The following is a 24673-nucleotide window of genomic DNA, read 5'->3' as shown; positions in this document are numbered from 1 at the left end:
TAGATGCATATACGATGCTCTAATACCTGTCATCATGTCTTGCATAATTTGGTGCTATCTGCTGTTACCCCCCATTACGCTTTTGACAGGTTTACTTTGCCATGCGATGGTTATCGCTATCATGCTACTGACTGTCCTAGGCCATTTTGCAGAGTAGTAATGACACTTAGCCAGACACTTCCTAGCAATCCAGTCTTAATGGGATTTGGTATGTGTTTTCTGCACGAGCGTCGTAGCGCCTGGTCAGGCTTTAACCATCACTCAAAGCTCAGAAACGCTAAACAAGCAAAAATCTTAATGGCAAAAATGTATTAATGGCAACATTGTTGTGATTTTAATGGTGTTTGGTGGAGGCTTTCCCAGTGCTTTTCTATAACTTAAATTTAGTAAACCCAGGGCTTTTTTTCAGGGGGAACTTGGTGGAATTCAGTTCCACCACCTCTGGCTCAGACCCTTTGGTGCCTGCTCACCACAATCACTTGTAAACACAGAAGTCTGGTTTCTGTGTTTACAAGTGACAGCTCTGCACTCTGTGTGTAACCCCCATGAACTCTGCACTCTGTATGTAATGCAATCCTGATATTTATTGCCCCATTAAGACCCTCCTACTGTTTGTGAAATATGACCACACCCACTATTTGATGTGATTTGGACGGTGTGTTTAGGGGAGGGGTTTTGGGGGGTCATGGTTGAGTTCCAGTACCTATTGTTTGAGAAAAAAAGCCCTGAGTAAACCTTTTCTATTTTTGCAATACTAAGATGCCTGGGTTCTCAGTTTGTGACAGTCTTTGTTTGAGGCACTTTGTCTATGTGTGGTTACTTGATCTGGTCAAGTCTTTCAATAAAGCTCCTGGCTCCTGCTGTTGTCAATCAAATTCTGAGAGCAGGGGCGGGGCCGAGCCTGCACATCTGCCCCCATAGCAAGTGGCTTAATATGGGGGCAGACACAGAAGAGGAGGAGCAGACAGTGTGATGGGGGACCCCAAAAGAAGAGGTTTGGGGCCAATCTTTGAAATATCATTGCTCAGAGCAGGTAAGTATAACATATTTGGTATTTTAATTAAAAAATGCCTTTAGAAATGCTTTCATGCATTATAAGTGGGTCGCTGCGTGGGCACCATCATATGGAGGGTTCTGACTTCGCAAGGATTTTTGAGGATGTTAAGTGACTCTGGTGTTATCCCTAAAACCTATTCCAACCAAAAAGATCAACAGGATCGGTTGTCTTATGGGACAGTGGCATCCTACTGCCATTATACCATAAGTGGTTAACTGGTGGGATAAATACAACCATATTTAGATTTGTGACAAGCTACCCTTCCCCAAGAAGACAAACATAGGAGGCACAGATTGGTGAACTGACACGTTTTATGCAATTTGTTGTTGGACAACTGTGAGACAACATACTATATATTAAAAGGAAAAAAAAAAATTTGGGACTTTACATGAGGATCAGTGGCCGTACAAGTCTCATCCTCCATCCCAATGAATTATATTAAAAAGAAATAAAGGGCGGGACTTTGAGTGAAGCACACGGAAGCAACTGAGAAATTGAGTAGAAATAGGCTTTTGATTGATTCAATACATAGAACAAAGGTTAGGGGTATGCACTTCATGACATATATTGTATATCAATATTTGGAAGTCAATTAATACATAAATACATAGTCCAACCATGGGTTAAAACATTACAAACATTATATTTCTTACAATGCAATTAATCATGTTATTATGTGACCGGTGTATTTGTGAAATACTGTTTTAACCCATGGTTGGACTACGTATTTATGTATTAATTGACTTCCAAATATTGATATACAATATATGTCATGAAGTGCATACCCCTAACCTTTGTTCTATGTATTGAATCAATCAAAAGCCTATTTCTACTCAATTTCTCAGTTGCTTCCGTGTTCTTCACTAAAAGTCCCGCCCTTTATTTCTTTTTATTAACATACTATATATCTCCACCTTCTCTTCTCCTAAAGAAGTGAGCTCTGTTCATGAACATGTTGAGATTCTTAAAGCCCTCTCTACTTTTAGTATTCACTTTATTGTTCACTAAAAGAAGTTGCACTTTGCAAGGCAATGTTCCCTAATGCTTAGTAAGTGTGGTAACATTGAACTGGATGGACCTGTGTCTTTTTTCAACCAGGCTAACTCTGTAACTATTTCACTTTGCAAAGAATACCCAAATACGTGCTTTTGACTGGCCAAACATATTTAACATTATACAAGGCTGTGCACACCCCCACCACCCCTATGTGACAGCATTCAGGCTTGGTGACTGGGTGATTAGACAGTAGTGCATTGTAGAGAGGCAAGGGAGTGTCAAGTGTTCCCCCCACACTTGGAAGTACCAGGAATTTCTCCAGTGTTCCAGTGGTGGATTGGTAGTGAATGGAAGGTAAGTACAGTATCTCACAAAAGGGAGTACACCCCTCACATTTTTGTAAATATTTTTATTATATCTTTTCATGTGACAACACTAAAGAAATGACATTTTGCTACAATGTAAAGTAATGAGTGTACAGCTTGTATAACAGTGTACATTTGCTGTCCCCTCAAAATAACTCAACACATAGCCATTAATGTCTAAACCAATGGCAACAAACATGAGTAAACCCCTAAGTGAAAATGTCCAAATTGGGCCCAAAGTGTCAATATTTTGTGTGGCCACCTTTATTTTCCAGCACTGCCTTAACCCTCTTGGGCATGGAGTTCACCAGAACTTCACAGGTTGCCATAGGAGTCCTCTTCCACTCCTCCATGATGACATCACGGAGCTGATGGATATTAGAGACCTTGGGCTCCTCCACCTTCTGTTTGAGGATGCCCCACAGATGCTTAATAGGGTTTAGGTCTAGAGACATGCTTGGCCAGTCCATCACCTTTACTCTCAGCTTCTTTAGCAAGGCAGTGGTCATTTTGGAGGTTAGTTTGGCATTGTTATCGTGTTGGAATACTGTCCTGCTGCCCACTCTCTGAAGGGAGGGGTTCATGCTCTGCTTCAGTATGTCACAGTACATGTTGGCATTCATGGTTCCCTCAATGAACTGTAGCTCCCCAGTGCTGGCTGCACTCATGCAGCCCCAGACCACAACACTCCCACCACCATGCTTGACTGTAGGCAAGACACACTTGTCTTTGTATTCCTTTACCTGGTTGCTGCCACACACGCTTGACACCATCTGAACCTAATAAGTACATGGTTCCAGTACTCTATGTCCTTAGTCTGATGTCTTCAGCAAACTGTTTGCAGGCTTTCTTGTGTATCTTCTTCAGAAGAGGCTTCCTTCTGGGATGACAGCTATGCAGACCATTTTGATGCAGTGTGCATTGTATAAGTCTGAGCACTGACAGGCTGACCTCCCACCACTTCAACCGCTACAGCAATGCTGGCAGCACTCATATTTCTATTCCTCAAAGACAACCTCTGGATATGACGCTAAGCGCATGCACTCAACCTCTTTGGTCAACCATAGCGAGGTCTGTTCTGAGTGGAACCTGTCCTGTTAAACCGCTGTATGGTCTTGGCCACCATGCTGCAGCTCAGTTTTAGGGTCTTGGAAATCTTCTTATATCCTAGGCCATCTTTATGTAGAGCAACAATTCTTTTTTTTCAGATCCTCAGAGAGTTCTTTGCCATGAGGTGCCATGTTGAACTTCCAGTGACCAGTATGAGAGAGTGAGAGCGATAACACCAAATTTAACACACCTGCTCCCCATTCACACCTGAGACCTTGTAACACTAACGAGTCACATGACACCGGGGAGGGAAAATGGCTAATTGGGCCCAATTTGGACATATTCACTTCGGGGTGTACTCACTTTTGTTGCCAGCGGTTTAGACGTTAATGGCTGTGTGTTGAGTTATTTTGAGAGGACAGCAAATTTACACTGTTATACAAGTTGTACACGCACTACTTTACATTGTAGCAAAGTGTCATTTCTTCAATGTTGTCACATGAAAATATATAATAAAATATTTCCAAAAATGTGAGGGATGTACTCACTTTTGTGAGATACTGTACATGTTTGTTCCCTAGAGGAAAATGGCCCTGTTACTTTGTCCTGTATGCTTTAATGTTTGTGAATGGACCCCAAAGAGAACAGATCAACGTACTGAACTTCAACTGAAGTATTGAAAACATATAGATCTATAGAAAACACACAGAAATGAAGAAAGTATGTTGCCACAAAGGGACTCCTTTGCTAGGGGGCTCTGCCCCTGGGCAGCAGGAAGTACGGGAGAGAGCTAGTGGAAGAGAGAAGGAGCATCTGAAGTCCCACACTCTTTTCAGCCTCAGCTAGAGTTAGCTGAAGCTATCCTGACAGTCAAGAGGATCTAGGCCTGTATAGCAGGAAGCCTGTGCAGCAGCCTCATGGACCTCAGGACTCATCAAAGTGAGACTGAGTGTAGGTGCAATATTTTGCATGCCCATATCCAAGGGACTGCTTAATGCTAGTTCAGCGCAATCAAAGCCATCCTACACCTCTAGTTTGGGTTCAAAGCAGCTAGGTGCATCAGCAGTTTTCTAAGGAGTAGCACCTGTATTCATCAGTTGGAACCTTTTGCTATCAGTTTAGCTGTGCCGTTAATCCCTCTGGAGTACAGCATTTTTTACGTTAATATCTAGCAGCCAGAAAGGTTAGCAAGTCCTCAAGGTTTCATTAAAGCTCTACAGTTCTGGGCATCCCATGCTTTTCCCTATTCCCCACCCAAGTTTGCCCCCTGCCTAAATAAACAAAAAAACAAAAAATCCCCTGGACTGATTCTTAAGTCTGTATGAAAGCTGAGAAATTCCTGCTGCCTGGCTGTATTTAAAGGGAAGGCCCGAAAATTCCAGCGGCTTCTACGGGAGTAAGCGCTACACATGATATTTCAGGATTCAGAATATCTGCTGATTTGGGCTTCAGCCCTTCCAGTCTAAAGAACTATCAACATTATTAGCAGGTTGTCACCTGAACAATGCTGCTGTTAGAAGCTATAGAAAGGTTTTTTTAAGACCAGAGATTTCTTTAAAGCCTAACTATAGGCTCAGTGCTCCCCCCCCCCCCCCCCCCCCGATGACTCCTCTCACAGAAAATGTTTACTTACCTTTTAGTCTAAGCGAAAGTCCTAATTTCCCTTGCACATGAGTGGGATCTCCAAGCAAACACAGCTTCACCTTATTTACAAAGCTAGGTGAACATGCACTTTGCAAAATGAACAGCCTCTAGTCCAGTGGTGGTGAACCTTGGCACCCCAGATGTTTTGGAACTACATTTCCATGATGCTTAATTACACTACAGAGTGCATGAGAATCATGGGAAATGTAGTTCCAAAACATCTGGGGTGCCAAGGTTCACCATCACTGCTTCTAGTCCATTAGTAAGTTACCCCACTGAAAGATTCTAGTCCAGCTTTAATCAACCTCTTTACCCCTGAGGAACCCTTAAACAAATATTCAGGTCTTGGGAAACCTTTTCTAAAACCAGTTTACGTATCAGTGGGAAAAATGTCCCTAACATTGGTGGCCAATGGGAAGAATGCCACTCTTTAAGTGGTGGTCAAATTGCCACACTTTCAGACAACTAAGAAGATCATTGGTGTCATTTTGGATTGTCTCCAGCAAGTGGCATTAGCCATGCAACTATGCAGGAACCTTAAGATGAGATGTCCACCAACCACATCTCAGGGAACCCCTAGCAACCTCTGGAGGAACCCTAGAGTTCCACAGAACCCTGGTTGAGAATGGCTGATCTAAACTATAATCCATCACTTAGCATTATTTTTATGGCCAACATATTAACACTTGGTTTGACCTAAAACATTTGAATTGATGTTTGTGAACAGAATATGAAAACTAAAATGTCCTGCATATTTTCTCCTTCAGGCAAAGGTATCATGTTGCTCATCCCAGATCCCATCATAAACGCCACAGTGACGCAGAATGTACTCCTGTCTGTCGACTACACTTGTAACGGAACATCATGGATTCAGTGGCAGTTCATGTCCAGCTGGAAGTCGCAATGCATCATAGAGTGGAAGACGAACTCTTACATCAACATCTCCAGTAGTTACAATGGGCGTGTTCACAACTACGACAATGGCTCTATACAGCTCTTGAACGTGGAGGTCAGAGATTCTGGGTTCTACATGATCACCCTGAGCGATGAAATTGGCAACATCAAACAGAGTACAATCATCCTCAATGTCCATGGTAGAAGCTGTCCTTTGATTTCTGATGATTCTTTTAGACATTCCCCAACTTACTGCCTATTGTATATCTTATTCACATCTGTCTCTCCTTCCAGAGGTCCGCTATGAGGAGTTATATTTTGTGGCGGTGTTTATAGCATTCCTGGCTGCTGGGTCGGCAGTTTTAGTCTGTCTCATGTGGGTGTGTAATAAATGCATTAACATCTGCCAGAAGAGAAAACAGCACCGACGAGGTAACGCAGTCTTGTACTAGAACACAGTTGTGTTTTCTATTAGTATGTGTTGTGTTGTGTTGTTGTGTATATGTGTCTGTGCATTACCCCAGGCCAGGGTAGGACAGAGTTGCCCCCTGGGCTATTTCTAATGAGATAAATTGCCGGTGGCTTTGAGTGGCTCACTATTCAAACATCGTTCAGAGCGGGACACATACTGGGCATTATATAGCTACCATGTTCAGATCTGCAATTGCCAAGTCTGGAAAAATAAAGTCCAAGGGTAGGTTTTCACTGCCTATTTTCACCGTACAAATACCACACCACCGTGCTGCAACTGCATGCATTGCTCTCAGTTTCAGGGTGGTTGCTGTGTGGCCCCTTTTGCTTGAATGGGTTGTGTTTGATAACGGTACTGCCCAATGAATGCCACAGGGGCTGTAAAAATGCAGTTTAACCACGTTTTTTACTATCCATTATTGAAAGTGTAAACGAGCCTTACAGTATCAACTTTCTTTGCCACTCTGAGATGTCCTGCATCCTAATGTGGCAAGCCGCAAGGGATGCTGATGCTGGAAGACGTGAAAAGTTTTTTTTTTTTTACTATAGACCCTCATGTCTGTTAGAAACAACCTCCTTTCACCATGTCCACCAATCAATGAGGCACTTAGCCCCCTGGAAATCCCTCCTTACCTTGAACGTTCTGGATGGTTGTGTCCGCTGCACTCCCCATACAAAACTTCCCAGTCCTGCCCTACACTTGTGACTATGGAAAACAGGGGCTTAAGAAATTAAATAGCTCAGTGTGGCTGAGGTCAGTTAAAACCGCTTGCCGACCAGCCGCCGCAGTTGTACTGCGGCAGAATGGCACGGCTGGGCAAAACGACGTTATGTCACTTCACCCACCCAGCCGATGCGGGTGCCCAGCGGGCGCGATGACTGCTCGTGACACAGCGAGAACCGGAAACTGTGTGTGTAAACACACAGATCCCGGTTCTCTGAGGGGAGAAGAGACAGATCTCGTCTGTTCATTCAAAGTATGAACAGCAATCTATCATCTCCCCTACACAGTCCCCTCCCCTTCAGTTAGAACACACACTAGGGAACACATTTAACCCCTTGATCGCCCCTAGTGTTAACCCCTTCCCTGCCAGTGACATTTTTACAGTAATCAGTGCATTTTTATAGCTTTTTATATCGCTGTATAAATGCCAATGGTCCCAAAAATGTGTCAAAAGTGTCCGATGTGTCCGCCATAATGTTGCAGTCCCGATAACAATCGCAGATCGCCGCCATTACTAGTAAAAGAAAAAATAATAATAATAAAAATGCTATAAATCTATCCCCTATTTTGTACGCTATAACTTTTGCGCAAACCAATCAATATACGCTTTTTTACCAAAAATATGTAGAATAATACATATCGGCCCAAACTGAGAAAAAATTTGCTTTTTAAAAAAAAAAAATGGGGATATTTATTATTGCAAAAAGTACAAAATATTGGGTTTTTTTCAAAATTGACGCTCTTTTTTTGTTTATAGCGCCAAAAATAAAAACCGCAGAGATGATCAAATACCACCAAAAGAAAGCTCTCATTGTGGGAAAAAAAGGACGTCAATTTTGTTTGGGTACAACGTCGCACGACCGCGCAATTGTCAGTTAAATTGACGCAGTGCCGAATCGCAAAAAATGGCCTAGTCATTCAGCAGCCAAATCTTCCAGGGCTGAAGCAGTTAAAGTGTTACTAAACCCAGGACCCTGCATTCACTATATCTGGTCTCCCACAGCACATACAACAAGGAAATGCAATTATTCTAGTAAATATAAACTGCTAAATTAATGAGAGCAGTCTTGTGACTTCTATCAGTGTCTGGGTAAAGCAAGAGATTTCATCTGGCTCAAATGATTGATGAATAACCAATTCTAGGGCTTTATTTAGCATTAAGGATCAGTGGTATGATTTTACCAAAACTGATTCGCTGTGAAATTTTTGATGTTACCATCAATGAAAATAACATCAAATTGTGCCATATGGGCAGCCTAGGTAAAATTTGCAAAAAAAAAAAAATAATTGCTCTGTCTTTTTTATCAAGAAGCCATGTCAGTGATCATTGTCACTTCACTGTGTTTCTTTCTAGCTGCTCTTCAATAGAGAAATACAAACCTAAATGACCAAATATTTTTTTGTTCTCTTCATTTGTATGAAATCTCCATCTGTTCCTCAATATTGAAGGATCACTAAAGATAATTTTTAAAATTTTTTTTAAAATAACAAACATGTTATACTTACCTCCACTGTGCAGCTCGTTTTGCACAGAGTGGCCCAGAACCTGGTCTTCTGGGGTCCCTCGGCAGCTGTCTCAGCTCCCCCCCGCAAGGACTTAACACCTTCATACGAGCTCCCTCGCATGGTGTTGAGTGCTTGCGGGCGCGCTCCCGTGATACAGCCGGCGGCTATAGCCGCTCACTGTATCACTCGGCCCCACCCCCCGGCGCGCCGTGTCATTGGATGTGATTGACAGCAGCGCGAGCCAATGGCTGCACTGCTTTCAATCCATCCACTGTAACCAATCAACAGCCAGGCTGAGCGGCGAAGAGGATGTTGGGGGTGAGCGCGGGACTTTCGAGGGGTCAGGTAAGGAAAACCGGAAGGGGGCTGGGGGGGGGCGGTATTGTCGGATGTTTTTTCACCTTAATGCATAAGAATGCATTAAGGTGAAAAAACTTTTACCTTTACAAACCCTTTAAACGCCATCTTCCAAGCTAACAAGGGGGCCTTAATTTGCACAAGAATAGGTGTAGGCTGGTTGAAAAGACCTTCCCTAACCATTGACAGGTTATCCCTATTCCACCTTTGAAAACCACCTTAAGGCCTGATTCACACCTATGCATTTTTAGTGCTTTTTACATTTTGCAGATTTGAACTACAGTCCATTTAATATGGTTTCCTATGGAACATGTTTTGTAGTGCCAATCTGCAAAATCAAAAGGCACTAAAAATGCATAGGTGTGAATCAGGCCTCAGGTGATATTAAACCCAAAAGCAAACATTTATTATATTGCAGATTACCATTTCTTATTAAATGTGATGGCTACATTAGTTTCCTTTTTTAGACTTTATGTTTGTATGTATTTTCACCTGGTGATTCAGCCAGCAAGACTGTTGTTCTTCAACAGAGCAAGCTGTCTTGAAAATGTAGCAGTTAGTGTGTTGAGACAAACCATTTATCACTGGCAGGGGTGCTTACAATGATCAGTTTTATTTATTGCTGTACAACCTTTATCTCAAAAGAAAAATAAACTGTTGCTATAACCCTTATATGTAGTACTTATAAGCATTATAGCAACAGTTTTTTTTTTGGAGTTTGGCTTCAATTTGTTAGTGTACCTTCTTTTTTAATGTAGACTTTTATTAAATCCAACCACAAATACAGAAAAACTAATAATGATAATCAAAGGTCCCATACATCCCAGACCCATGAGGTGACCAGCACGACGGTTAGCTCCAAAGTACAACTACACAAACAACAATAGTATAGATAAATCAGTGTAGTGCTGGACATGAATCTGAGTGAATGAACAATAGTGATAATAATTAACATCTAAAAATTATTATAAACAATCAATATATCACCAGTGAATAAACTTACATCAAAAAATTATGTGCTCAAAAAGTCCAAGCAATAATGACAAAATTTGAAAAATTATGAACATAAAAAAATTAGTCCAAAAAAATAGAGTGCAAAAAAATGTCCCGTAGACCACTCAATAGTGCTGCCCACCACCGGAGAGAATGAAGGCTTACCAGAAAGCCTGTGACCGCCCTTACTCAGGGGGGTCTAAACAGGCATAGCAGGTCAGTGTAGGGATCCTATAGAGCCGCAACTGATGTCCCTCTGGTCACCTCCGATATCAGCCTCCCAACGATAGCAGAAGACACTCTGGGGCAAATCCTCGATTCCAGGAAAAAGAACTCCAATGGCCAGTGCTCCAGCAGGAAAAAAACGGACAACTGTTTTGGACTTGCTCAAGCCTTGGCACTATAGTGCAGTACATACTAGGATTGGTGTTCAGGAATTGCTACTGATTCTCTGCTCCCCCCCACCCCAAAGCACCTTGTCCCCACGTTAATGGGGACAAGGGCCTCTTCCCGACAACCCTGGGCTGTCGGTGTCTGCAGGTGGGGGCTTATCGGAATCTGGAAGCCCCCTTTGACAAGGGAGCCCCCAGATCCCAACCCCCCTATGTAACTGGGTATCGAGTACCCGTACCCATTCACCAAAAAAAGTGTCAAAAGGTAAGAAACACAGGACAATTCCTTTTTTAAAAGAAAACTTTTGACACTTTTTTTGGTGAATGGGTACGGGTACATGATCACATGGGGGGCTGGGATCTGGGGGCCCCCTTGTTAAAGCCCCCCACCCCTAGACCCCGACAACCACAGGCCATGGTTGTTAGGAATAGGCCCTTGTCCCTATCAACACGGGCACCCCCCCCCCCCCCCATTTTGAGGGGATGTGGCCTGGTATGGTTCAGTAGGGAGGGGGGGTGCTCACTCACCCCCCCCCTTTCCTGACCTACCAGGGTGCATGCTCGTTAAGTGTCTTGCATGAATTTTGGGGGGGACCCCACGTCGTTTTTTTTTTACATTTTTCTATTGCTGAGCAATTGCCGGCATTATTTATCTTTATATTCATCTGCCAGTGGGGAAGCCCGCTGACAGATGATGACTCATGGTTGTTAAGGACGCGGGCAGGCGGCTTCCCGGCACGCTGTTTAACAACCAGCTATTTCCTCACACAGAATTTGAATCGATCGATCATTTTTTGATCGATCTGAATTCTAATCGTTCTGAAAAGTTGGAATTCATTGGAAAATGAATAAATGAAACAAATTTTAATAAATTTGAACTAAATTCGTTACTATTCGTTACTATTTCATTCAGAGATTCAGATACATCCGAATCACCAAAAATTTGGCCGAATTTGTATTCGGACCGAAACAAATTGCACATCTACCCCAGCGCATCTCCCCAGTGGGGATATTGCACAGCCTGAGATCCAGTCAGGTCTAACCATCATTGACAAGGTAAGTATGATAGCCTTTAGAATAGGAAAACGCTGTCCAATAAAACCAAGTTATGCGCTACTGTTACTTACTTCGCCTCAAGGCCGCAGTATGTTCTTCCATTACTTGGGTCTCCTCAATTACAGCAAAATCATTGACCTAGCGAAGGGAGTTCAGTACACTTCCACTTTTGAAATACACAAACCCTAGCCACGTTAATCAGATGTACCAACAATGACATTTATAACGGCGTTTAGACATCGGGGTCATATGTAATAAAAAAGCCTCAGTGCCCATCAATGCCGCCTATCAGTGCTCATCAGTGCCACCTATCAGTGCAGCCTCATCAGTGCCTCCTATCAGTGCCCATGAGTGCAGCCTCATCAGCGCATATCAGTGAAGGAGAAAAATTACCTGTTTGCAAAATGGTTCAGTGTATGGCCAGCTTTGGTAAATCAAATCCAATGTGTCTAATGTCACTCCTTTTGTAAGCCAGTAATAAATCAGTATGTCAAATGTAAATGCCTAATATCAGTAATTATTGTATGATTGTATATCAAATCCTAACTGCAAGTTAATGGTCACAATAGCTTGTATAAACTGTAAAGGTGGCTACTTAATCGTTATTATAATAGTCTGCTATTGTACCTGACACTCACATCAGGTTCCAGATATACTGGACGGTTCTGTGTGTTTGTGTTGGATACAATTGATTTCTCTCTGGTCTAATTAGAGGAAAATTGCTCTGTTTTGTCCTACAACCATTACTTAGTTCTGACTGCCAATTGTCCTGAAATTTACAAAAACAAAAATTGCTGGATGATTCAGTGTCTGTAAAATCAAATGAAAAAAAAATATCTATAACAAGTGTTTTTTCCAGCAGTCGAATAAAAGCAGACTAAAATGGATCAATTTGCAAAATCACAATGGGGTTTATTTACCAAAGGCAAATAGCCTGTACACTCTGCAAGGGCATTGGCTCCAGAGCTTAGTAAATGAGGGGGAAGTTCTGCTGACTTCCATCATCCAATCATATGCAAGCAAATATGTTGTTTTTTTATTTTCCTTGCATGTGATTGGGTATTCTTTGCAAAGTGAAGCTTCATCTCTTTTACTAAGCTCTGGTGCAAACGCCCTTGCAGAGTGCAACTACACGGGCAAAGTCTGTTTGCCTTTAATAAAGCAACCCCAGTGTATATGATACAGTCTGACATTACTATGAACACAGCAGTGTTATGTTTTATCACCACTTTAATTACTTCCCTACCGGGCCAATTCTAACATTTCTCTCCTACATGTAAAAATCATATTTTTTTGCTAGAAAATTACTTAGAACCCCAAACATTTTATATATATATATATAATATTTGAGTAGAGGCCCTAGAGAATAAAATGGTAGATTTTGCCATTTTTTATGTCACCTTGTATTTGCGCATCAATTTTTCAAACACAAATTTTTAGAGAAACGTACAATGTAATGAGTTTTAGGGCACACAAACACAATATAATTCCCATTTTTGTTGTAAAATATACCGTATATACTCGAGTATAAGTCGAGTTTTTCAGCATATTTTTTTGTACTGAAAGTGCCCCCCTCGACTTATACTCGAGTCAAGCACTTTTCTGCAGCAAAAAAATTCATTTTCCAAACCGAATTTGGGGCCCCGTATCTCAGGGCCGCTTGGTGCTAGGAACCCCAAATTTGGTGTGCAAACCCAGTGGAACTGGTATCACAACATATCCAAAGCTGAAGTTCTTAGCACTAAGTGGCCCTGAGATACGGGGCCCCAAAATCGGTTCGGAAAATGTCATTCTCTGCTGCAGAAAAGTGCTTGACATTTTCTGAACCGAATTTGGGGCCCCATATCTCAGGGCCACTTGGTGCTAGGAACCCCAAATTTGGTGTGCAAACTTATACTCGAGTCAAGCACTTTTCTGCAGCAAAAAAATTCATTTTCCAAACCGAATTTGGGGCCCCGTATCTCAGGGCCGCTTGGTGCTAGGAACCCCAAATTTGGTGTGCAAACCCAGAGGAACTGCTACCATAACATATCCAAAGCTAGGGTTCCTAGCACCAAGTGGCCCAGAGATACGGGGCCCCAAATCCAGTTCGGAAAATGTCATTCTCTGCTGCAGAAAAGTGCTTGACATTTTCTGAACTGATTTTTGGGGCCCTGTATCTCGGGGCCACTTAGTACTAGAAACCCTAGCTTTGGAAGTTTTATGGTGCTAGTTCCACTGGGTTTGCACACCAAATTTAGGGTTCTTAGCACTAAGTAGCCCCGAGATACGGGGCCCCAAATCGGTCAACTGTGTCCATCTGCAGCAATGTCATTTTGGGACCCTTTGGGTTCAGAGACCCCAAATTTTGGCTGCAGCTAGGGGGCATCTAGGAACCCTTAACTACCGAGTTTGAATTTCAGGGGACCTATGGCTGCAAATGGGCACAGTGAGGCATGCAAAAGGGCACAGTGAGGCTGCACATGGGCATTGTTGACCCTTTTTTTCCACCTACAGTAGCTGTGCATTTCTCACCCTCGTCTTATACTCGGGTCAATAAGTTTTTCCCATTTTTTGTGGTAAATTAGGGCCTCGACTTATACTCGGATCGACTTATACTCGAGTATATACGGTAAATAATAACTAACATGTCACACTTTAAAATTATGTACACCCATAGAACGGCGCCAAACTACAGTACCTAAAAATCTTCACTGGCAACGTTTTAAAAGCTTTTACAGGTTACAAATTTAGAGTTAAATAAGAGATCTGGTGCTAGAATTATTGCTCTATAACGTTCACAGCGATACTCACATGTGTGATACGAACACCGTTTACATATGCGGGCACAACCTACATATGCGTTCGCCTTTGGGCACGAGCATGGGGGGGCAGGGGCACTAAATTTCTTAATTATTTATTTTATTTAAAAATATATATTTTTACACTTTCCATTTACTTTTTTTTCTTACTTTTATTGCAATCATAAGGGATGATTAGCAGTAAAAGGTACTCTTTACTGAGAGATCTGGGATCTATTAGAAAAAAAGTATGATTTTCACAAACAGTCTCAATCAAATACAGTAAAACCTTGGATTGTGAGAATAATTTGTTCCGGAAACATGCTTGTAATCCAAAGCCATTTCCAAAGAATTTCCCCATAAGAAATAATAGAAACTCAGATGATTCGTTCCACAATCATTTATTCATAAATCCTCCAGTTTATAATCCATATAAAAAGATTATAACAATGTGATAGGTTGTGTAAACATAAGATGTCCATCCACAAATGGAAGCCTCTACAAGAGGATTAGGCTCTATGCACACTGGGCTTAAAAAGAACTCCAGTTCCTTTGGCAGAAAAAAAATCACTCATGTAGAGCATTTTTTGTACAAAGTTTAGACGAGTTTAGGAGAGTTTTACATTTTTTCTGTTAGTAAGCTCAAGTCAGAAACGCAAGCCAGAAGGGTTTTTTCCTGCCTCTAATAATATAGTTGCACTCAAATTATGCCTCTAATCGTTCTAATTTGCATGAACACATAGGATAACATAGGATAACATTGAACTGCTTCTAAAGGCAGAACACTAAACTCTTGTAGAAGCAGCCATTTTTTAACCAGTGTGCATGGAGCCTTATGCCCTGTACACACGGTCGTAATTTCCGACAGAAAAAGTCCGATGGGAGCTTTTCATCGTATATTACGACCGTGTGTATGCCCCATTGGACGTTTTACTTCAAAATTCAGACGGACTTAGATATATTTTTCAGACGGAACAAATTCCTATCGGGAAAACCGCTCTTCTGTATGCTGTTCCAACGTACCAAAAATGACGCATGCTCTGACGCAAGTATGAGACGTCGTACATGTTGTCCCATCGTAAGTGTTGCATGTCACCGCGTTATTGGTGGTCGGACTTTGGTGTGACTGTGTGTATGCAAGACAGCTTGAGCGGAATTCCGTCGGAATTCTGTCTGAAAAACCTTCAGAGTTTACTCCGATGGCATAAAAATAAAACCTTCAGAGTTTATTCCGATGGCAAAACCGGTCGTGTGTACAGGGCATTAGAAGCAAAATTCATCAGGAGCTACAGAGTATAAAAGAGAAGAGATGCACCTTTAAGTGTAGCAATATGGTCACATTAAGGTACAACATTTAGCAACTCACATTGTTGATGATTAAAAGAGGCACATCTAAGTATGCAGGCATCCGGGGTAAAGCTGTCCATTTTTGGTGTGTTCATCATGGCTATTGTGTAGTTTCATTATGTTATCTTGGATATCTACTGCTTGTTTTTATCATATGTACTTGTTTATACTAATAAAATTATACTGTTTTTATTATATACAAACGCCCTTTACTCTTTATACACCCTACCTGTTTGCCCTTGCAAGTGCCGGAAAAGTCCACCTAGGGGAACCCTTTATCTTGTAACTAAAGCTGTCCATATAGACCATCCCCCGGACCGCCGGCTCTTACCGCTGTCAGTCTGCAATTGTGACAGTGAAGACTACCATGCAGTAGAGCGATCTGAAGGCGAGGCTTGAACCGCTCATGGAGTACAGCGTGGAAAGGATGACGTCGATGGCGGTGAGGAGGATAGTTTATGTGGACAGATTTACCCCAGATTCCTGCAGTCCCTGTATTAATCATCAACCATGTGATTTGCTAAATATTGTACCTTCATTAAATGTAACCATATTGCTACAATTAGAGGCGCCTCTCTTCTCTTTTATATTCAGTTGTGACATGACGCTACTTGTATATCAAGACATCGCTTGTACAGTATATCAAGTCAAAATGTAATAAAAACATTTTGCTTGTCTTGCAAAATGCTCTCAAACCAAGTTACTCTCAAACCAAGGTTTTACTGTAGTAGTATACCCCCTTTTGACTGGAAGATATAAATTGTCCTGTAGTTTGCTGTGGCTGTCCCTGTTCTCATTGATGCAAAACTGTCCAGCCAGTGGTCAAGTTCTATCAGATAATATTAAAAATTTAAAAAATGCAGATGATACAACAATGTAAAACTGACCAGCAGTAGAACATTGTTCATTAAGTAGAATTTACAAAAAGTACTAGGGACAAAGAGTACAGGCAGGTATTTTACTACAGTAATGAAGAGTTAAAAATAAATTATAAAACTGGACAGCAGAAAGGATACAAGGATAATAGGCCTAACAGGTGAATGTCTAAATTTTATCTATGGAGATAGGTGTCACACTGAGTGATATAATTTGCGGTGGTTTGTTTGCACACTGTTCATGCACTTGTTTTTTTTTTTTTCTTTCAAACAATGCAGCGGTGTACTATGAACAAAAGGCAGCTTCAAGAACACATGGTCAGTAATAAGTGAACGCTCCACTTTGAGCAACCTATACCTAAAAAAGGCTCTATTAACATAAAATAAAATTAAAACGCTCAAAAGAAATATAACCCCCTCAAAATACCATTCCTGAAACAAAAGACTACTTTTTAAACTGGAAACCTTGTAGAAAAAAAGCAGTTCAACCTAAAATAAAATCTTCCCCCTCCTCGCTCTTTGGAGCGCTGGGCTGTGGAGGAGGCGGGAGCGGAAAGCTCCGGCTCTCAACGGCTCGCTGAGAGGCTGAGCCAGTTGTTGGTTCAGGGATCTAGGTGGTTCCTGACTCCATAGTCGTGATGACGCGGAGCCTGGACAGACTCTGTGACATCACCAGAGAGCAGACTTCAGCCCGCTTTCTGCTGAAAACGGTCACAGGGGTGCAGAACGAACTGCACTCCTGTGATCTATAGGAGGAGTACAGCCAAACGAGCTTTAGCTGTACTTCTCCTTTAAAGTAAAGTTGGCTAACTGTCCCTAATCTCTCCCTAGGTAGTTTGTCATCTTTTGCTATCCTTTCCCTACAACAGCTTTCTATACACTGATACTGTGGTTGCTTTGCCCCCCACCCCATACCTTTTATTGTGGAGGGCTGGCTTATCCAAAAATCCCCCTTTTGAGAAATCTTTCGATGGGGGGACTTGTCTGTCTAAGAGGACATTTTCCTTACTTTAGAGCAGGGGTAGGCAACCTGGGGCCCTCCAGCAGTTGCAGAACTACAAGTCCCATCATCCCTCTGGGAGTAAATGTAACTGCCAGCCTTGCAATGCCTCATGGGAATGTAGTTCCACAACAGCTGGAGGGCCCCAGGTTGCCTACCTCTGCTTTAGAGGTACTTCCTTTCACTTCCTGTTAAGTTTTAACCTGATAGTTTAAAGCAGCAGTTTCTGAAGACCTGAAAAAAAAACTGGTTAAGGTCCCACAACGAGTCAACGTAGATTGCACAGACAAGAGGAACAATGTACATGACCTCCTGTATGAAAGCTCTCATCTAGTAATGAGAACCAGTAGGCCACTGAATGGGCCAAAGCTTTTAATATAAGGAAACTTACCTGTCCAGGGATCCAGCGATGTCCTCACTTGAGCCGATTCTTCAATCGAATTTGGGTCCAGGTGCTGGAATTGTAAGTAAGGAAAACTGGCTGTGAAGCTGCGAGTCGCACTGTGCCTTGTGAATGGTTCCGTAGTCTCCTGGGACCTGTGTTGTGTCCCAGAAGGCTGCAGGGGAAGGAGGGGGGGGCTCACTTTGGAGGTACTTCCTCTTACTTCCTGTTGAGTTTTCAAGAACAGGGAGAGGAATATCCCTGATAGGTTCAAACTATAGTTTCTGAAGATCTGACAAAACCAGGTTAAGGTCCCACAGAGTCAACGTAGATTGCACAGGAGGAACAATGTGTATGACCTCCTTTGTGAAAGCTCTCACCTAGGAATGAGAAGCAAGAGGCCACTGAATGAGCCAAAGCTTAGATCTGACCCTTAATGGTACTTAAAGTGGTTGTAAACCCCATTCATGAAATTTGAACTAAGCACATATATCTGTAGTGTTTACTTGTCTCTCTCCAAAGCTCTAAGTGTTGTTTCTCTCTGGTGCTCTGTTCCTCTGTTATCAGCATAAGTCACTTCTGACAGGTTCTCCAACACAAGATAACAAGAGCTCAAAATTTGTGTCAGGGAGGGTGCTTAGAGGGAGACAAGCACTAAGCTTGCCTATTCAGAATACAGCTCTGCATGTTCCTTCTGCCTATGTGTGTGTGTGTGTGTGGGGGGGGGGGGGGGGGGTCCCTTTCCTCCAATCAGCTCTCATACAGTGTAAGTGCTCTCACTGTTAAAATAAACCTACCATTAAAATTATAGACTGATCATTTCCTTGCCAGTGGGCAAACGTACAAAATCAGCAGGGGATCAAATACTTTTTTCCCTCATTGTACGTGATCCGACACTTCCAGGTAGAGGGCGCGCAAATGCGACGCTGTGATTATACACATAAGGAGCTGATTGGAGTGTACCACAGACTCGATGTCCACTGGCACCCACCGATCCATTGGTGCACAGGCAGAACGGTGGTCTGCCTATGTAAATCGGCGGGTGCCAGTGTCCACTGGCAAATGCCGGTCCTTTGGTACACAGGCAGAATGGTGGTCTGCCTATGTAAACAAGGCAGATTGCCGTTCTGTGAGGAAGGGAAGGCATGGATCCTGTGTTCCTGCAAAGCATGAACATGGATCAATGCCTTCCCCTATTAAAAGCACCTCCCACACAGTAAAAAAACACTGGCTAGGCACACAGTTAACCCTTTGATCACCCCTGATGTTAACCCCTTCCCAGCCAGTGTCATCTGTACAGTGACAGTGCATATTTTTAGCACTGATCACTGTATTAGTATCACTGGTCCTCAAAAGGTGTCAAAAGCATCTGTTAGTGTTCGACTGTCCACCGCAATATCGCAGTCTTATAAGTTGCTGATTGCTGCCATTACTATTAAAAAACAAAAAATATATAAAAATATCCTATAGTTTGTAGACGCTATAACTTTTGCGCAAACCAATCAATATACGCTTATTGGAATTTTTTAACCAAAAATATGTAGTAGAATACACATTGGCCTAAATTGAAGAAGAATTTAGATTTTTTTACATTTTTTATTGGGTATGTTTGTATATATATATATATACATATATATATATATATATATATATATATATATATATATATATATATATATATATACATACATTTTTTTTTTTAATTGTCGGTATTTTTTTGTTTATAGCACAAAAAAATAAAAACCCCAGAGGTGATCAAATACCACCAAAAGAAAGCTCTATTTGTGGGGGAAAAAAGGACATAAATTTTATTTGGGTACAGCCTCAGACGACCGCGCCTTTGTCAGTTAAAGCAACGCAGTGCCGTATCGCAAAAAAATGGCCTGGTCATGAACGGGGGTAAATCTTCCAGAGGGCAAGTGGTTAAGCATCATGCTGACCTCTATTATGCAAAGTATAGGTGAAATAAACATGTTTATAAAAACGTTAATTTTTATTTTAATATACTGTGTTTGTTTTTTTCAATAAAGTTTTTATTAAAAAGATAAAGAAATTGTAAGAGTGGTAGAATTAAATGACTGTAAAGCATACATACAAATGAATACACAGCTCACATAATAGATAGTCAAAATAGAATCGTTGCATAGTGAGTTTGCCGTATCAGGCAGTAAGAACTTCTTCCATAACACTAACAAAAAAAAGTTAATCGCCACTGTATTTAAAAGAATAAATAAAAATTATATTTTATTTTAATTATTATAATAACTCTAATCCTTTTAATTAATAATATTAACATTGATAATAAAGTAACTTTTTACTTTTAAACTCTACAGCAGAAGAGATCGAGCTGCGCATCATTTCGGACTGATCGATTTTCTACCTCAAGCTGCCACTTTGGTCCAGTCTAAAGCGATGTTTACTAGTAATGAGAGTATTAGAAGATGGAGCAGTATGTTGGCTAGAAGCCGGCTCTCAGCACTGGAACTGTTCCTACTGAGTCTGTTCTGCGGTATTTATTATTGATGTTCAGAAAAAAAAATAACAATTCCATCTAGTAGGCCTCAAGCCTGAGTTCCTCCACACAAAGAGGAGAATTATCTGCACAGAACTATTGGAAGCTGGTCCGTTCAGCCCCCAGAGGCCATTTGCACTTGCTATTGTTGTTTAGAGTCTTATCAGCTGATAGAACTAGTCAGAGGAAATTCTTCTATATCACACATGAGGTACATTGAGACCTGTCACAACATGCTCGGCCATCACTCATAGATGGTATAATGCCGGGCAGAGTAATGACAGGGTCAACCTACCCATCTATATGGTCAGTCCTTGTGTGATTGTGTGACAAGTGGATGCTTTGTTTACAACAAAGCTGTCGTGTTGTGGAAGCCGGAGACACACTGGATTCAACAAATGGCTCTAATGTATATCTAATTCATGTCTTTGAGTTGTGAGTTATTGTAAAGAGGATGCACTGTTATAAAATATTTTGTTTTTTATATAAAAGAAATGTGAACTGTGGGCTGTGATGTTTCCTTTTCTTTCCAAGGTGTGCACTGAAGGTTAAATGTATCTTTAGGGCCCATTCACACAAGTGTACAGTTTTGTATGCATCTAATGCCGCGTACACACGGGAAATGTTCGATGTGAGCTTGTTGTCGGAAAGTCCATTGAACATTTGCTGTCGGACTTTCCACCAACAAATGTTTGAGAGCAGGCTCTCAAATTTTCAGCCAACAAAACTTGTTGTCAGAAAGTCCGATCGTGTGGACACAAGTCCGTCGCACAAAAGTTCACGCTTGCTTGGAATCAAGCAGAAGAGCCGCACTGGCTATTGAACTTCCTTTTTCTCGGCTCATCGTACGTGTTGTACGTCACCGCGTTCCCACGTTCGGAATTTTTGACCAACATTTGTGTGACCGTGTGTATGCAAGACAAGTTTAAGCCAACATCCTTCGGAAAAAAATCCACGGTTTTGTTGGCGGAAAGTCCGATCGTGTGTTACGCGGCATAAGGCTTCTTTACCATGGAGCATACGTAAGCATACACCATTCAGACATCCCAACCTGCAAAAACTCCTTTCAGGGAGGTGGCGATTTTTTAAAATCACTTTTTCAATATTTTTTCACTGTGTTTCTGGGGAAGGGGGATGTGGCAGTGGATGGTGTCAGTAGTTTTTTATTTTTACGTATTGATTTTTTTACAAATTAATTTGTTTTTAATTTTTTTTCACAATTCTTTTTGGGGGAAGGGGGTTGAGGCAGTGGACAGTGTCAATAGGGCAGGGGGGAGTGGTGTCAGTAGTTAGTCAGTAGTTTTTTTTTTATTTTATATATTTTTTTACATTTTTTTAAACATTTTTTACAATTAATTTTTTTTATATTTTTGGGGGGCTTTGGTGAGATATCAGGGGTCTAAACAGACCCTCTTTGAGACAGAGAAAGGACTGAGGACACAGATTCCCCAGTCCTTTTCTCAGCACTGAAGATGAATGGAGAGGAGACAGAGGCTCCTGTCCATTCATAAACTGAAGCATAGTAAACACAGTTTACTCTGTGTTTTAAAAAAAAGGAAGGGGTCGGTGAATGACATATTTACCCAGCCCCTCCCTCCGCTCTCCATCCTGACAGGTCCCCCTCAGCCGGCGGGAGAGGAGGGAAGCCAACTGCAGGGGACGATGGGGGCCAGAGGAGGACATGGAGGGACCGGAGGAGAACAGGGGGGGGCGGAGAAGGACAGGGGCCAGAGGAGCAGCACACAGGGGGGAATGATCGGTGCGGCGGGGAACAGCTGTGAACACCGATCTCCCTGTATAGATTTGTAGCTGACAGCCGCGGGAGGGAGAGAAGGAGAAGCGGCTGTCAGCTAAAAATCTATACAGGGTGATCGGTGTTCACAGCTGTTCCCCGCCGCACCGATCATTCCCGGGATATCGGGAGGTACTTGCGGGTGTGCGGGAGCTGCCGCAGAAATGCGGGAGACTTGGTATGTCTGCACCATTGGAGGGCCGTGCTTACCCAAACAGGTGCATCCTTGTTCAGGCAGTCCCATTGCTGTCAATTGGGATGCAGTAGCTGCATGGACACAGCCGCTGCTCCCAATGTGACATCTGTGCGGGTGCAGCACTATAGGAATCAATGGTGCCATATAGGGTTGCGCCTATACCGTTTTTTTACCGGAGGGTATGAGTACCGATATTTTCGGTCAAGTACTTGCCGATGTCCTTGTGGTGCGATTTGAGTCCATACAAAATGAATGGGCTCAAATCGCACTGCAAAAGAATCACATGTAGTTTGAACAGGATTGCGGTGCGATTCCTAGTTGAATCAATGCATGCGATTCGGACCGGAATCGCACCACATACCTGTTCAAATCGTATGTGATTCTTTGCAACTCATTTTGTATGAGCTTAAATCACACCACAAAGGTATAATTTTCAGGTATCGGAGCATTTGCATTTGTATGCGTGCAAATGCTTAGTATGAGCATAGAAACCAGTATTGGTGCAACCCTAGTGCCATACACACAGCTGTGTCTAAGTGAAAATTTCCTCTGTGTTTTAACAGCATACAAAAAAATAGGACGCAGGTGCCTCCTGTGCTGCACATTTTACATTTGTAGACGTGTTAATGCATAAAAAAGCACACATACACATATATGTTTACAGTCACTAGACTCGTACGTGTCCAAATGCATGTAAACGCAAGTAGTTTAGGCAGGATTTCTACTAGCTCTGCCAGCAAGAACCTGCATTCCATGCAGAAAATACACATGTGCCCGGCCGAGCGAGCCCTTAAAGCAGTATTAAACCCAAAAGCAAACATTTACAGTATTACAGTGCCCTGAAAATGTATTCATACCCCTTGAAATGTCCCACATTTTGTCATGTTACAACCAAAAATATTAATGCATTATATTGGGATTTTATCTAATAGACCAACACAAAGTGGCACATAATTGTGAAGTGGAAGGAAAATGATAAATGGTTTTCAAACTTTTTTACAAATAAATATCTGAAAAGTGTGGTATAAATATGTGAAAAGTGTGGCGTGCATTTGTATTCACCCCCCTGAGTCAAAACTTTGTAGAACCACCTTTCACTGCAATTACAGCTGCAAGTGTTTTTGGAGATGTCTCTACCAGCTTTGCACATCTAGAGAGTTACATTTTTTCCCATTCTTCTTTGCAAAATAGCTCAAGCTCTGTCAGATTGGATGGGGAACGTCTGTGAACAGCAATTTTCAAGTCTTGCCACAGATTCTCAATTGGATTTAGGTCTGGACTTTGACTGGGCCATTCTAACACATGAATAGCATCCCCACAACATGATGCTGCCACCACCATGTTTCACGGTGGGGAAGGTGTGTTCAGGGTGATGTGTAGTGTTAGTTTTCCGCCACACATAGCGTTTTGCTTTTAGGCCAAAAAGTTCAATTTTGGTCTCATCTGACCAGAGCACCTTCTTCCACATGTTTGTTGTGTCCCCCACATGGCTTCTCGCAAACTGCAAATGGGAATTCTTATGGCTTTCTTTCAACAATGGCTTTCTTCTTGCCACTCTTCCATAAAGGCCATATTTGTGGAGTGCACGACTAATAGTTGTCCTGTGGACAGATTCTCCCGCCTAAACTGTGGATCTCTGCAGCTCCTCCAGAGTTACCATGGGCCTCTTGGCTGCTTCTCTGATTAATGCTCTCCTTGTCTGGCCTGTCAGTTTAGGTGGACGGCCATGTCTTGGTAGGTTTGCAGTTGTGACATACTCTTTCCATTTTCGGATGATGGATTGAAAAGTGCTCCGTGAGATGTTCAAAGCTTGGAATATTTTTTTAGAACCAAACCCGGCTTTAAACTTCTCCACAACTTTATTCCTTGGCCTTCATGATGCTGTTTGTTCACTAAGGTTCTCTAACAAACTTCTGAGAGCTTCACAGAACAGATGTATTTATACTGAAATTAAATTACACACAGGTAGACTCTATTTTACTACTTAGGTGACTTCTGAAGGCAATTGGTTACACTAGATTTTAGTTAGGGGTATCAGAGTAAAGGGGGCTGAATACAAATGCACCCCACAGATATTCAGATATTTATTTGTAAAAAAAATTGAAAAAATGTGAAAAAATATGAAAACCATTTATCATTATCCTTCCACTTCACAATTATGTGCCACTTTGTGTTGGTCTATCACATAAAATCCTAATAAAAAACATTTACGTTTTTGGTTGTAACATAACTAAATTTAGAAAATTTCAAGGGGTATGATTACTTTTTCAAGGCACTGTATATT

The 24673-nt window shown here is 41.8% G+C and overlaps 1 protein-coding gene across 4 annotated transcripts in view; it reads left to right on the top strand.

The window, feature by feature from the left end:
* The window catches only part of VSTM5 (V-set and transmembrane domain containing 5), a 77998-nt gene extending 56995 nt beyond the window's left edge, over positions 1-21003 (top strand). The window contains exons 3-6 of one of the 4 annotated variants that reach the window (XM_073613001.1): positions 5880-6206; positions 6301-6438; positions 16787-16825; positions 20223-20999. In XM_073613001.1, coding sequence (XP_073469102.1) covers positions 5880-6206; positions 6301-6438; positions 16787-16825; positions 20223-20257 — 539 coding nt within the window. In that variant the 3' untranslated portion in view covers positions 20258-20999. Of the gene's footprint in view, positions 1-5879; positions 6207-6300; positions 6439-16786; positions 16826-20222 lie in introns of all 4 variants that reach the window. The other 3 variants (XM_073613005.1, XM_073613003.1, XM_073613002.1) reach the window with 3 other exon arrangements.
* Positions 21004-24673: the final 3670 nt, after the last annotated feature.

The sequence above is a fragment of the Aquarana catesbeiana genome, linkage group LG02 (genome assembly GCF_042186555.1).
Source record: "Aquarana catesbeiana isolate 2022-GZ linkage group LG02, ASM4218655v1, whole genome shotgun sequence".
Taxonomy (NCBI): Eukaryota; Metazoa; Chordata; class Amphibia; order Anura; family Ranidae; genus Aquarana; species Aquarana catesbeiana.
This window is presented reverse-complemented; position numbering and strand designations above follow the sequence as displayed.